This window comes from Chiloscyllium plagiosum, unplaced genomic scaffold (genome assembly GCF_037043375.1).
Source record: "Chiloscyllium plagiosum isolate Xiang-an unplaced genomic scaffold, Cpla_swu_hap1 HiC_scaffold_14, whole genome shotgun sequence".
Classification (NCBI taxonomy): Eukaryota; Metazoa; Chordata; class Chondrichthyes; order Orectolobiformes; family Hemiscylliidae; genus Chiloscyllium; species Chiloscyllium plagiosum.
Genome location: NW_028270152.1, coordinates 3,997,011 through 4,010,669, shown reverse-complemented (window position 1 = coordinate 4,010,669; position 13,659 = coordinate 3,997,011). Strand labels below are relative to the sequence as shown.

Genomic DNA, 13,659 nt, shown 5'->3' with positions numbered 1-13,659 from the left:
TTAGACTGGGTACTGTGTAATGAGAAGGTAATCATTATCGATCTAGATCTGTGAGACCCCTTGGGAATGAGCGACCATAATATGATAGGATTTTTTATCAAGATGAAGAGTGGGATAGTTGAATTGAAGACTAGAGTGCTGAATCTTAATAAAGGAAACTGTGAAGATATGAGGTGTGAGTTAGTCTTGATGGATTGGGGAGAGTTACTTAAAGGACTGACAATGGATAGGCAACAGCAAACATTCAAGAAACACATGGGGGATGTGCAACAACTGTTTATTCTTATCTAGCACAAAGGCAAAATGGTAATAGGGTGAAGTGCGACACAGATAGGATGCAGAGCTGGGCTGAGAAATGGCAGATGGAGTTCAACCTGGATAAATGCGAAGTGATGCATTTTGCAAGGTCGAACGTGAATGCTGAATATAGGATTAAAGACAGGATTCTTGGCAATGTGGAGGAACAGCGTGATCTTGGTGTTCAAGTACATAGATCCCTCAAAGTTGCCTCCCAAGTGGATAAGGTTGCTAAGAAAGCATATGGTGTTTTAGCTTTCATTAACAGGGGGATCGAGTTTAAGAGCTGCGAGGTTTTGCTGCAGCTCTACAAAACCCTGGTCAGACCACACTAGGAATATTGTGTCCAGTTTTGGTTGCCCTATTATAGGAAAGATGCAGAGGCTTTGGAGAGGGTGCAAAGAAGGTTTACCAGGATGCTGCCTCGACTGGAAGGCTTATCTTACGAAGAGAGGTCGACTAAGCTCGGACTTTTCTCTCTGGAAAGAAGGATGAAGAGAGGTGAACTAATTGAGGTGTACAAGGTAATGGGAGGCATAAATAGAGTCGAAAACCAGAGACTTTTCCCCAGGGCAGGATTGACTGGCACGAGGGGTCATAGTTTTAAGGTGTTAGGAAGAAGGTATAGAGGAAACGTCAGAGGTAGATTATTTATGCAGAGTGTTGTGAATGCATGGAATGCGTTGCCAGTTATGGTGGTGAAAGCAGAGTATTAAGGACATTTAAGCGACTGTTGGGCATGCACACAGACAGCAGTGAATTGAGGGATGCATAGGTTAAGTTATTTTATTTTAGATTAGGATTAATCCTTGGCACAACATTGTGGGCCGAAGGGCCTGTTCTTTAGATTAGATTAGATTACTTACAGTGTGGAAACAGGTCCTTCGGCCCAACAAGTCCACACCGTCCTGCTGAAGCGCAACCCACCCATACCCCTACATTTACCTCTTACCTAACACTACAGTCAATTGAGCGTGGCCAATTCACCTGACCTGCACATCTTTGGACTGTGGGAAGAAACCGGAGCACCCGGAGGAAACCCACGCAGACACGGGGAGAACGTGCAAACTCCACACAGTCAGTCGCCTGAGTCGGGAATTGAACCTGGGTCTCTGGCGCTGTGAGGCAGCAGTGCTAACCACTGTGCCACCGTGCCGCCCACGGTGCTGTACTTTTCTATGTTCTATGTTCTAAGGTAGGAGTTTCAAGATGAATAGTAGAGCCTTAAGGAGCATAGCAGAATAGAGGGATCTTGGAGTTTAGGTGTATGGTTCTCTGAAAGTGGAATCACAGGTATACAGGGCAATGAAGAACCCTCCCCTCCTGGCACCTTCCCCTGCTATTGCAGGAATTGCAAAACCTGCATCCACACCTCCCTCCTCAGCTCTGTCCAAGGCCCAAAGGAGCCTTCCCCATCCATCATAGTTTTACCTGCATTTTCACACATCTCATTTATTGTATCCGTTGCTCCTGATGAGGTCTCCTTTACATAGGGGAGATGCCTACTCGCAGAGCTCTTCAGAGACATCTCCGGGACACCCACACCAAACAGTCCCATCACCCCTTGGCCAAACACTTCAACTCCCCCTCTCACTCCGCCAAGAACATGCAGGTCCTGGGTCTCCTCCATTGTCACTCCCTTACCACCCGACGCCTGGAGGAAAACACCTCATCTTACACCTGAGGACCCTCCAACCCCAGGGCATCATTTCTCTTCCCCCCACTGTACCCATTTCCAACCATCCAACTTGACACCGCCCTTACGACCTGTCCTATCTGTCCATCTTCCTTCCCACCTATCCGCTCCACCCTCCTCTCTAGCCTATCACCATCATCCCCACCCCCACCTACCTATCGCACTCTCAGTTACCTTCCCCCCCCAGCATCACACCCCTCCCATTTATCTCTCCACCCCCAAGGCTCACAGCTCCATTCGTGGTGAAGGGCTTTTGCCCGAAACGTCGATTCTCCTGCTCCTTGGATGCTGCCTGACCTGCTGTGCTTTTCCAGCACCACACTCTAGACTCTAACCTCCAGCACCTGCAATCTTCACTTTCACCTAGGGCAATGAAGAAAGCTTTTGGCACACTAGCCTTCATCAGGCAGGACATTAAGTATAGAAGTTGGGAAGTTATGTTGCAGTTGTACAGGATGTTGGTGAGGCTGCACTTGGAGTATTGTGTTCAGTTTTGGTCACCTTGCTACAGGAAGGATGTTATTAAACTGGAAAGGGTGCAGAAGAAATTTACAAGGATGTTGCCAGGACTCAATGGTCTGAGTTATAGCCGGAGTTTAGACAAGCTGTTACTTTTTTCTTTAGAGCACAGGAGACTGAGAGGGTCCTTATTGAAGTGTATAAGATCATGAGAGGCATGGATAGGGTAAATGTACTCAGCCTTTTCCCAGAGTTGGGGAATCGAGGACGAGAGGGCATTAGTTTAAGGTTAGAGGGGAAAAAATAAATGGGAACCTGAGGGGCAACGTTTTTTATACAGAGGGTGATACGCATATGGAATAAGCTGCCAGTGGAGTGGTTGAGGCGCATACATTACCAACATTTAAAATACATTTGAACAAACACATGGATAGGAAAGGTTTAGAAGGATATGGGTCCAGTGCAGGGAAATGGGTTTAGCGTGGATGGACATTTTAGTCGGCAAGGACCAGTTTGGGCCAAAGGGCTTGTCTCCATGCTGGCGGACTGTATGGCTTTGTTTGACAAAGTCCTGCAGAAGAGATTATTGTGCAAGAGTGAAGCACATGGGATTGGGGGATGGATCAGAAGCTGGTTGGCAGAAAGGAAACAAAGATTAGGAATGGATGTAGGTTTGCTCGCTGAGCTGCAATATTCATTTTCAGATGTTTCATCACCGTACTAGGTAATTTCTTCAGTGAGCCTCCGGATGAAACACTGCTGATGTTTCCTGCTTTCTATTTATATGTTTGGGTTTCCTTAGGGTGGTGATGTCATTTCCTGCTCTTTTTCTCAGGGGGTGGTAAATAGTGGTCAAGTCAATGTGTTTGTTGATATTCTGGTTGGAGTGCCATGCTTTTAGGAATTCTCGTGCATCTCTGTTTGGTTTGTACCAGGATGGATGTGTTGTCCCAGTCAAAGTGGTGTCCTTCCTCATCGGTATGCTGGAAAAGTGCAGCAGGTCAGGGCAGCATCCAAGGAGCAGGAGAATCGCCGTTTCGGACATGAGCCCTTCTTCAGGAATGGGAGGAAGAGAGCTTCTTCAAGGAAGGCATCCTTGTAAGAGGACTCGCAGTAGGTTAAAATCTTCTAGGAGAAAGTGAGGTCTGCAGATGCTGGAGATCAGAGCTGAAAATGTGTTGCTGGAAAAGCGCAGCAGGTCAGGCAGCATCCAAGGAGCATGCCTGAAATGTCGATTCTCCTGCTCCTTGGATGCTGCCTGACCTGCTGCGCTTTTCCAGCAACACATTTTCAGCCCTGATCTCCAGCATCTGCAGTCCTCACTTTATCCTTCCTCATCGGTATGTAAGGATACTAATGAGAGAGGGTCATGAGGTTTTGTGACTAGTTGATGTTCATGTCTTCTCAAAGCTCGCTAACACCTATGGGCGCAATATGCTAAGACTGGCCCAAAAATGGGAAATGAATGCCAACTGACAGAGTGCCACCCGCGAACAGTTGTACTTCCTGCACGAATATTTAAGAAAACAGATACTATCAAAATGTCTTAAATACAAATCTCCCCTTAACACCAATAGCAGAGCAAAACGGCTGCAGAATGCTTACAGAAATAATTAATGATGCCCACAAATGTCTCTGTAAATACAACTGGGAAATTTTACACCAAAAATCTTTACTCACTCATGCAACAGACCATGAATGGACAGACACAGTACAACAAGCCAGAGATATTAGACAGCGACACAGAAAATGAAAAAAACTAGACAAACTTACACAAAGTAACAACACAGACAACACAGGAGCATGGATAAAAAAACTTATCTGACTGACCCTTAACAGACACTGAAAAAGATGCCTTAGTAAGAGGATTAAATTACAACTTCCAGGATGCGGACAAGAAAGATTTCTTAGCAGCATTAGAAACAACACTGAAAGACAACCAACTCCCAGAAGAAACCCAGCAAACTATTAGACAGGTAATCGCACGAACATTAAGCAGGAAAAAGGAAGGAAACACACTCAATACACAAGAAAGGAAAACACTAGAAAGACTAAAAATAGATAAAAGCGTTGTTATCCTACCTGCAGACAAAGGATGCTTGACAATCATTTTAAATCAAAGAGATTACACTGAAAAAGCAAACGCACTATTTTTAAATACCAACACTTACCAACAAGTGGTGATAGACCCAATCCTACAACTAGAGAACCGAATCACAGCCTTACTCAAAAAAACTTCAGATATCTGGAGAAATAAATAAGATCGACTTCCAAAAAACGAAACCGGACGGATCCAACACACCACGCGTCTACGGATTACCCAAAATTCACAAACCATGAGCCCCCCGTCAGACCCATACTCTCACTACCTGGAACACCAACTTACAGACTGGCCAAGGAGCTACACCAAAGACTGACTGAGTAGACTCACCCCACTCCATCTACTTCATCCAAGAATTCCTGAAGACCATCAAACACACCAAGATAGAAGAGGATGAAATAATGGTCTCCTTTGATGTAACAGCCCTGTTCACATCCATCAATGTCAATCTGGCCAAGGAAACATTAACTACATTATTAGAAGAACCAAAGACACAAACACCAAACACCACTAACTTCATCAGCAAGGACAGTATTGTCAAGCTAGTGGACTATGCCTTCCCACCCATTTCACCTTCAACAACAAAACCTACAGACAAACCAACCGAACACCCATGGGATCTCCGATATCAGGGTTCTCAGCAGAGACAGTAATGCAGAGGCTGGAACAAACAGCTCTACCAACCATCCAACCCAAACTTTGGATCTGCTACGTGGATGACACCTTTGTCATCACTAAACAAAACAAATTAGAGGAAACCTTCAAGACTCATCAATAATACTCTTACTGGCATAAAGTTCACTAAAGAGGAGGAAAACAACAACAAACTGCCATTCCCAGATGTCACAGTAGAGCAAACAGCCAATGGGGAACTTCAAACCAGCATCCACATACAGACCAAATATTGAACTACAGAAACAATCATCCCAACACCCATAAAAGAAGATGCATCAGAACATTATTTCAACCACACACTGCAACACAAAGGAACTATGCAGAGCAGAGGAAAATCACCTATACCACATATTCAATAAGAATGGGTACCCAATGAACACAGTCCGCTGATTTCTCAACAACAAACCCAAACAAGCAGACAAAACACGTCCAGAAACTCTAACCACCCTCCCCTACATAAAAGACATCTCAGAAATGACTGCCAGACTACTCTGACCCCTTGGCATCATGGTAGCCCACAAACCCACCAACACACTAAAACAGCAGCTAATGAACTTGAAAGACCCTTAACAGACAACAAGCAAAACTAATGTCATTTACAAAATACCGTGCAAGAACTGTAACAAACACTACATTGGACAAACAGGCGGAAAACTAGCCACCAGGATACATGAACACCAACTAGCCACAAAATGACATGACCCACTCTCACTACCTTATACACAGGTAAGGAAGGACACCACTTCAACTGGGACAACACATCCATCCTAGGACAAGCCAAACAGAGACACACACGAGAATTCCTAGAAGCATGGCATTCCAACCAGAACGTTAACAACAAACATATTGACTTGGACCATGTTTATCAACCCCCAAGAAAAAGAATAGGAAATGACATCACCACAGGAAATGACATCAACAATCTAAAGAAACCCAAACATATAAATAGAAAGCAGGAAACACCAGCAGCGCTTCGTTCAAAGGCTCACTGGACATGTTACCTAGCATGAGCTGAAAAATGTGTTGCTGGAAAAGCGCAGCAGGTCAGGCAGCATCCAAGGAGCAGGAGAATCGACGTTTCGGGCATAAGCCCTTTTTTCCTGAAGAAGGGCTTATGCCCGAAATGTCGATTCTCCTGACCTGACCTGCTGCGCTTTTCCAGCAACACATTTTTCTGCTCTGATCTCCAGCATCTGCAGTCCTCACTTTCTCCATATTACCTAGCATGGTGACGAAACATCTGAAAATGAACCTTCCCACTCAGTGAACAAACCTACATCCAGAACCTCAACTTCAGCTACAAATTTTCTCAAAACTCGCTAAAGATTAGGAATTAATGGGTCCTTTTCAAATTGGCAGGCAGTAACTAGTGGTGTGCCACAGGGATTGGTGCTGGAACACCAGCTATTCACAATGTAGATTAATGATTTGGATGAGGGAATAAAATGTAACATCTCAAAGTTTGCAGACGATACCAAGTTGAGTGGGATGGTAAACTGTGACAAGAATGCAGAGATCCTCCAGTATGATCTGGATAGGTTTGGTGAGTGGGCAAATCAATGGCAGATGCATATAAATTGGATAAATGTGAGGTTATTCACTTTGGAAGCAAAAACAAGGCGGCAGATTACTATCTGAATGGCTGTAAATTGGGAGAGGAGAGTGTGCAGCGGGACCTGGGTGTCCTTGTGTACCAGTAACTGAAGGGGCAGCAGGTGGGAAAGAAGGCAAGTGGTATGTTGACCTTCATTGCGAGAGGTTTCGAGTACAGGAGCAGGGATGTGCTGTTGTAGTTATACAGGGCCTTGGGGAGGCCACACCCAGAATATTGTGGGCAGTTTTGGTCTCCTTTTCTGAGGAAGGATGCTCTTGCTCTTGAGGGGATGTAGCAAAGACTTACCAGGCTGATTCTGGGGATGGTGGGACTGACTGGGTTAGGATTGTTTTCACTGGACAGAAGTGGGTATTGCAGATGCTGGAGATTAGAGTCAAGATTAGAGTGGTGCTGGAAAAGCACAGCAGGTCAGGCAGCATCCGAGGAGAAGGAATATCTTGATGAAGGGCTTTTGCCTGAAACGTCGATTTTCCTGCTCCTTGGATGCTGCCTGACCTGCTGTGCTTTTCTAGCACCACACCAGTCTTGACTTTGTTTCCACTGGAGTTCAGACGAATGAGGGGGATCTCATGGAGACTTACAGAAGTCTGACAGGACTAGACAGGCTAGACACAGGGAGGGTATTCCTGATGGTGAGTGCATCCAGAACCAGGAATCACAGTCTGACGATTTGGGGTGGACCATTTAGTATGGATATGAGGAGACATTTCTTTACCCAAAGAGTGGTAAGCCTGTGGAATTCATTACCACAGGAAATGGTTGATACCAAAATATTAAATGTATAAAAGAGGCTGCTAGATATAGCACTTGGGGCGAACGGGATCACAGGTTATGGGGAGAAAGCAGGATTAGGCTGTTGAGTTGGACAATCAGCCATGATCGTGATGAATGGCAGTGCAGGCTCGAAGGGCTGAATGACCCCCTCCTGCTCCTATCCTCTACGCTTCTATGTATCTAACCCCATGCTGTTCCTGTCCTGGGAATGTTTGATGGGGACAGTGCAGAGAGAGCTTTATGCTATATCTAACCCTGTGCTGTCCCTTCCTGGAAGTGATTGGTGGGGACAGTGTAGAGACAGTTTAACTCAGACACTCGTGCGCGGAATTAATTACATTGATTATAATGGGAATAACCAAAAAGGTTAAGGAAAACATACCTATTGGAATGTCTTGACCATTTTTAATGTCAGCTGACTGTATCTCAGAGGCTGCGCTTGGAGACGCCTCCTCCATGGAGAGTTATCTAAAAAGAACCAACAGACACTGAAATTCAGAGTGCATTTTGAAAAGATTTTTAGCTCAGGTTGAGGTTCTGGATGTGGGTTTGCTCGCTGAGCTGGAAAGTTTATTTTCAGACGTTTCGTCACTATACTAAGGAACATCATCAGTGAGCCTCTGGCGAAGTTTCACTGGAGACTCACTGATGATGTTGCCTAGTATGAACATTGCATTACAGTGCAGTACAGGCCCTTAGGCCCTCGATGTGGCGCCGTCCTGTGAAATCAATCTGAAGCCCACCTAACCGACACAATTCCATTCTCATTCATACGCCTATCCAATGACCATTTAAATGCCCTTAAATTTGGCGAGTCTACTACTGTTGCAGGCAGTGCGTTCCACGCCCCTACTACCTGAAATCTTTGTCCCTGGGTAAGGTGGGGGGGGGGGGTGTAACACTTACCGCACAGTCTCTGTCCCTGGGCAAGGATGGGGGGATACTTACTGCAGTGTCTGACCCTGGGTAAGAGGATGGGGGCACTTACTGCACAGTCTCTGTCCCTGGGTGAAGGGTGGGGGCACTTATTACACAGTCTCTGTCCCTAGGTGGGGGACACTTACTGCACAGACTCTGTCCCAGGGTGGGGGTCACTTACTTTGTGGGCGGCACGGTGGCACAGTGGTTAGCACTGCTGCCTCACAGCGCCCGAGACCCGGGTTCAATTCCCGCCTCAGGCGACTGACTGTGTGGAGTTTGCACGTTCTCCCTGTGTCTGCGTGGGTTTCCTCCGGGTGCTCCGGTTTCCTCCCACAGTCCAAAGATGTGCAGGCCAGGTGAATTGGCCGTGCTAAATTGCCCGTAGTGTTAGGTAAGGGGTAAATGTAAGGGTATGGGTGGGTTACGCTTCGGCGGGTCGGTGTGGACTTGTTTGGCCGAAGGGCCTGTTTCCACACTGTAACAATGTAATGTAATAATGTAATGTAATGTAATGTAACTTACTGCACTGTCTCTGTCCCTGGGTAAGGGGGCATTTATTGCACAGTCTTTATCCCTGGGTAAGGGGAGGGGGGCACTTATTGCACAGTCTCTGTCCCTGGGTAAGGAGGTGGGGGCACTTACTGCACAGTCTCTGTCCTTGGGTAAGAGGGTGGGGGCACTTTTGCACAGTCTCTGTCCCTGGGTAAGCGGTGGGGGCACTTACTGCACAGTCTCTGTCCCTGGGTAAGCGGTGGGGGCACTTACTGCACAGTCTCTGTCCCTGGGTGAAGGGTGAGGGGCACTTATTACACAGTCTCTTTCCCTAGGTGGGGGACAGTTACTGCACAGTCTCTGTCCCAGGGTGGGGGACACTTACTGCACAGTCTCTGTCCCAGGGTGGGGGACACTTACTGCACAGTCTCTGTCCCAGGGTGGGGGACACTTACTGCACAGTCTCTGTCCCTGGATAAGGAGCTGGGGGCACTTACTGCACAGTCTTTGACCCTGGGTGAGGGGTGGGGGCACTTACTACACAGTCTCTGTCCCTGGTTGAGGGGGTGGGGCCACTTACTGCACAGTCTCTGTCCCAGGGTAAGGGGGTGGGGGCACTTACTGCACAGTCTTTGACCCTGGGTGAGGGGTGGGGACACTTACTGCACAGTCTCTGTCCCTGGTTGAGGGGGTGGGGCCACTTACTGCACAGACTCTGTCCCAGGGTGGGGGACACTTACTGCACAGTCTCTGACCCAAGGTGAGGGGGTGGCGGCACTTACTGCACAGACTCTGTCCCAGGGTGGGGGCACTTACTGCACAGTCTCTGTCCCTGGTTGAGGGGGTGGGGACACTTACTGCACAGACTCTGTCCCAGGGTGGGGGACACTTACTGCACAGTCTCTGACCCAAGGTGAGGGGGTGGCGGCACTTACTGCACAGACTCTGTCCCAGGGTGGGGGCACTTACTGCACAGTCTCTGTCCCTGGTTGAGGGGGTGGGGACACTTACTGCACAGTCTCTGTCCCTGGGTAAGGGGGTGGGGGCACTTACTGCACAGACTCTGTCCCAGGGTGGGGGACACTTACTGCACAGTCTCTGTCCCTGGGTAAGGGGGTGGGGGCACTTACTGCACAGACTCTGTCCCAGGGTGGGGGACACTTACTGCACAGTCTCTGTCCCTGGGTAAGGGGGTGGGGGCACTTACTGCACAGACTCTGTCCCAGGGTGGGGGACACTTACTGCACAGTCTCTGTCCCAGGGTGGGGGACACTTACTGCACAGACTCTGTCCCTGGGTGGGGGACACTTACTGCACAGTCTCTGTCCCTGGGTAAGGGGGTGGGGGCACTTACTGCACAGACTCTGTCCCAGGGTGGGGGACACTTACTGCACAGTCTCTGTCCCAGGGTGGGGGACACTTACTGCACAGACTCTGTCCCTGGGTGGGGGACACTTACTGCACAGTCTCTGACCCTGGGTGAGGGGGTGGCGGCACTTACTGCACAGTCTCTGTCCCTGGTTGAAGGTGGGGGCACTTACTGCACAGTCTCTGTCCCTGGTTGAAGGTGGGGGCACTTATTGTACTGTCTCTTTCCTTAGATGGGGACACTTACTGCACAGTCTCTGTCCCTGGGTGGGGGACACTTACTGCACAGTCTCTGACCCTGGGTGAGGGGGTGGCGGCACTTACTGCACAGTCTCTGTCCCTGGGTAAGTGTGTGGGGGCATTTACTGCACCGTCTCTGTCCCTGGGTAAGTGGGTGGGGGCACTTATGGCACTGCCTCTGACCCTGGGTGAGAGTTGGGAGCACTTATTGCACAGTCTCTGTCCCTGGGTGGGGGACACCTTCTGCACAGTCTCTGTCCCTGGGTGGGGGACATTTACTGCACAGTCTGTGTGCCTGGGTGGGGGCACTTTCTGCACAGTCTCTGTCCCTGGGTAAGTTCGTGGGGGCACTTACTGCACCATCTCTGTCCGTGGGTAAGGGGTTGGCGCACTTATTGCACAGTCTCTGTCCCTGGGTAAGGGGCAACTTACTGCACAGTCTCTGTCCCTGGGTGAGGGTTGGGGGCACTTACTGCTCAGTCTCTGTCCCTGGGTGGGGGACATTTTCTGCACAGTATCTGTCCCTGGGTGGGGGGTGGGGGCACTTACTGCACAGTCTCTGTCCCTGGGTGGGGGTTGGGGGCACTTATTGCACAGTCTCTGTCTCTGGGTGGGGGGACTTACTGCACGGGCTCTGACCCTGGGTGAGGTGTGGGGGCACTTATTGCACAGTCTCTGACCCTGGGTAAGGGGGTGGGACTTACTGCACCATCTCTGTCCCTGGGTAAGTGGGTGGGGGCACTTATTGCACAGTCTCTGTCCCTGGGTGGGGGAACTTTCTGGACAGTCTCTGTCCCAGGGTGGGGGACACTTACTGCACAGTCTCTGACCCTGGGTGAGGGGAGGGGGCACTTATTGCACAGTCTCTATCCCTGGTAGAAGGTGGGGGCACTTATTGCACTCTCTTTCCTTAGATGGGGACACTTACTGCACAGTCTCTGTCCCTGGGTGGGGGAACTTTCTGGACAGTCTCTGTCCCTGGGTAAGTGGGTGGGGAACTTACTGCACAGTCTCTGTCCCTGGGTATGTGGGTGGGGCCACTTATGGCATTGCCTCTGACCCTGGGTGAGAGTTGGGAGCACTTATTGCACAGTCTCTGTCCCTGGGTGGGGGAGACTTACTGCACAGTCTGTGTCCATGGGTAAGGGGGGGGGGGGACATTTACTGCACAGTCTCTGTCCCTGGGTGGGGGCACCTATTGCACAGTCTCTGTCCCTGGGTGGGGGCACCTATTGCACAGTCTCTGTCCCTGGGGTGGGGACACCTATTGCACAGTCTCTGTCCCTGGGGTGGGGGCACCTATTGCACAGTCTCTGTCCCTGGGGTGGGGACTCCTATTGCACAGTCTCTGTCCCTGGGTGGGGACACCTATTGCACAGTCTCTGTCCCTGGGGGAGGGGGGGACTTACTGTGTCCTTCTCGCGCTCGCTGCCGGCGGGCTCTGGCTCCGTTCCCATGGTAACCGATGGTACACCGTCGCCTGGCAACAGCGGGCCACCTAGAAGCATCTTATTTTTATAAAGTTGAGGTCTGTCGGTCTGTTTAATCCAAAAGTAAATTCCCCCGAGTCTCCCCGTGAAATAATACCCCCCTCACAGAGATCTATTACCCTCCCCCGCGGTGCGCAGGCGCGGGGTCAAAGGGCGGCTCCGGGCTTTCGGCCGTTTCTCAGCCCCCCCCCGACACAGACCCTCACAGACCCAGAGACACATACCCTCACACAGACCCAGAGACACATACCCTCACACAGACCCAGACACAGACCCAGAGACACACACCCTCACACAGACCCAGACACAGACCCAGAGACACACACCCTCACACAGACCCAGAGACACACACCCTCACACAGACCCAGACACACACCCTCACACAGACCCAGAGACACATACCCTCACACAGACCCAGACACAGACCCAGAGACACACACCCTCACACAGACCCAGACACACACCCTCACACAGACCCAGAGACACATACCCTCACACAGACCCAGACACACACCCTCACACAGACCCAGAGACACACCCTCACACAGAACAAGAAACACATACCCTCACACAGACCCAGACACACACCCTCACACAGACCCAGAGACACACCCTCACAGACCCAGAGACACCCCCCCGACACACACCCTCACACAGACCCAGAGACATACCCTCACAGACCCAGAGACACCCCCCCCGACACACACCCTCACACAGACCCAGAGACATACCCTCACAGACCCAGAGACACCCCCCCGACACACACCCTCACACAGACCCAGAGACACATACCCTCACAGACCCAGAGACACCCCCCCGACACACACCCTCACACACACCCAGAGACACATACCCTCACACAGACCCAGAGACACCCCCCTCACACAAACCCTCACACACCCAGAGACACATACCCTCACACAAACCCAGACACACCCCCTCACACAAACCCTCACAGACCCAGAGACACACCCCCTCACACACACTCTCACAGAGACACAACCCTTCACACCCACCCACCCAGAGAAACACCCCCTCATACATACCCTCCCAGACACATCCCCTCACACACACCTTCCCAGAGACACCTCCTCACATACACACACCCAGAGACAACCCCTCACACACACACCCAGAGACAACCCCTCACACACACACCCAGAGACAACCCCTCACACACACTCTCCCAGAGACACCCCCTCACACACACCCTCCCGGACACACTCCCCTCACACACATCCTCCTGGACACACCCCCTCACACACACCCTCCCAGAGACACCCCCAATCACACCCTCCCAGACACACCCCCTCACACACACCTTCCCAGAGACACCCCCTCACATACACCCACCCAGAGACACCCTCTCACATACACACACCCAGAGACACCCTCTCAGACACACCCTCCCAGAGACACCCCCTCACACACACCGATACCCCTCACACACCCGGACACACTCCCCTCACACACATCATCCTGGACACACCCCCTCCCAGAGACATCCCCACACACACACATTCCCCGACAC

General features: G+C 50.3%; 1 protein-coding gene across 4 annotated transcripts in view; it reads right to left on the bottom strand.

The window, feature by feature from the left end:
• Positions 1–8,079, bottom strand: part of cfap100 (cilia and flagella associated protein 100) — a 62,394-nt gene extending 54,315 nt beyond the window's left edge. For 2 of the 4 annotated variants that reach the window (XM_087993968.1, XM_087993971.1), the window contains exon 1: positions 8,000–8,079. In XM_087993968.1, the coding sequence (XP_087850094.1) occupies positions 8,000–8,075 (76 nt within the window). In that variant the 5' untranslated portion in view covers positions 8,076–8,079. Of the gene's footprint in view, positions 1–4,883; positions 4,986–7,999 lie in introns of those variants that run through there. The other 2 variants (XM_087993970.1, XM_087993969.1) reach the window with 2 other exon arrangements.
• Positions 8,080–13,659: the final 5,580 nt, after the last annotated feature.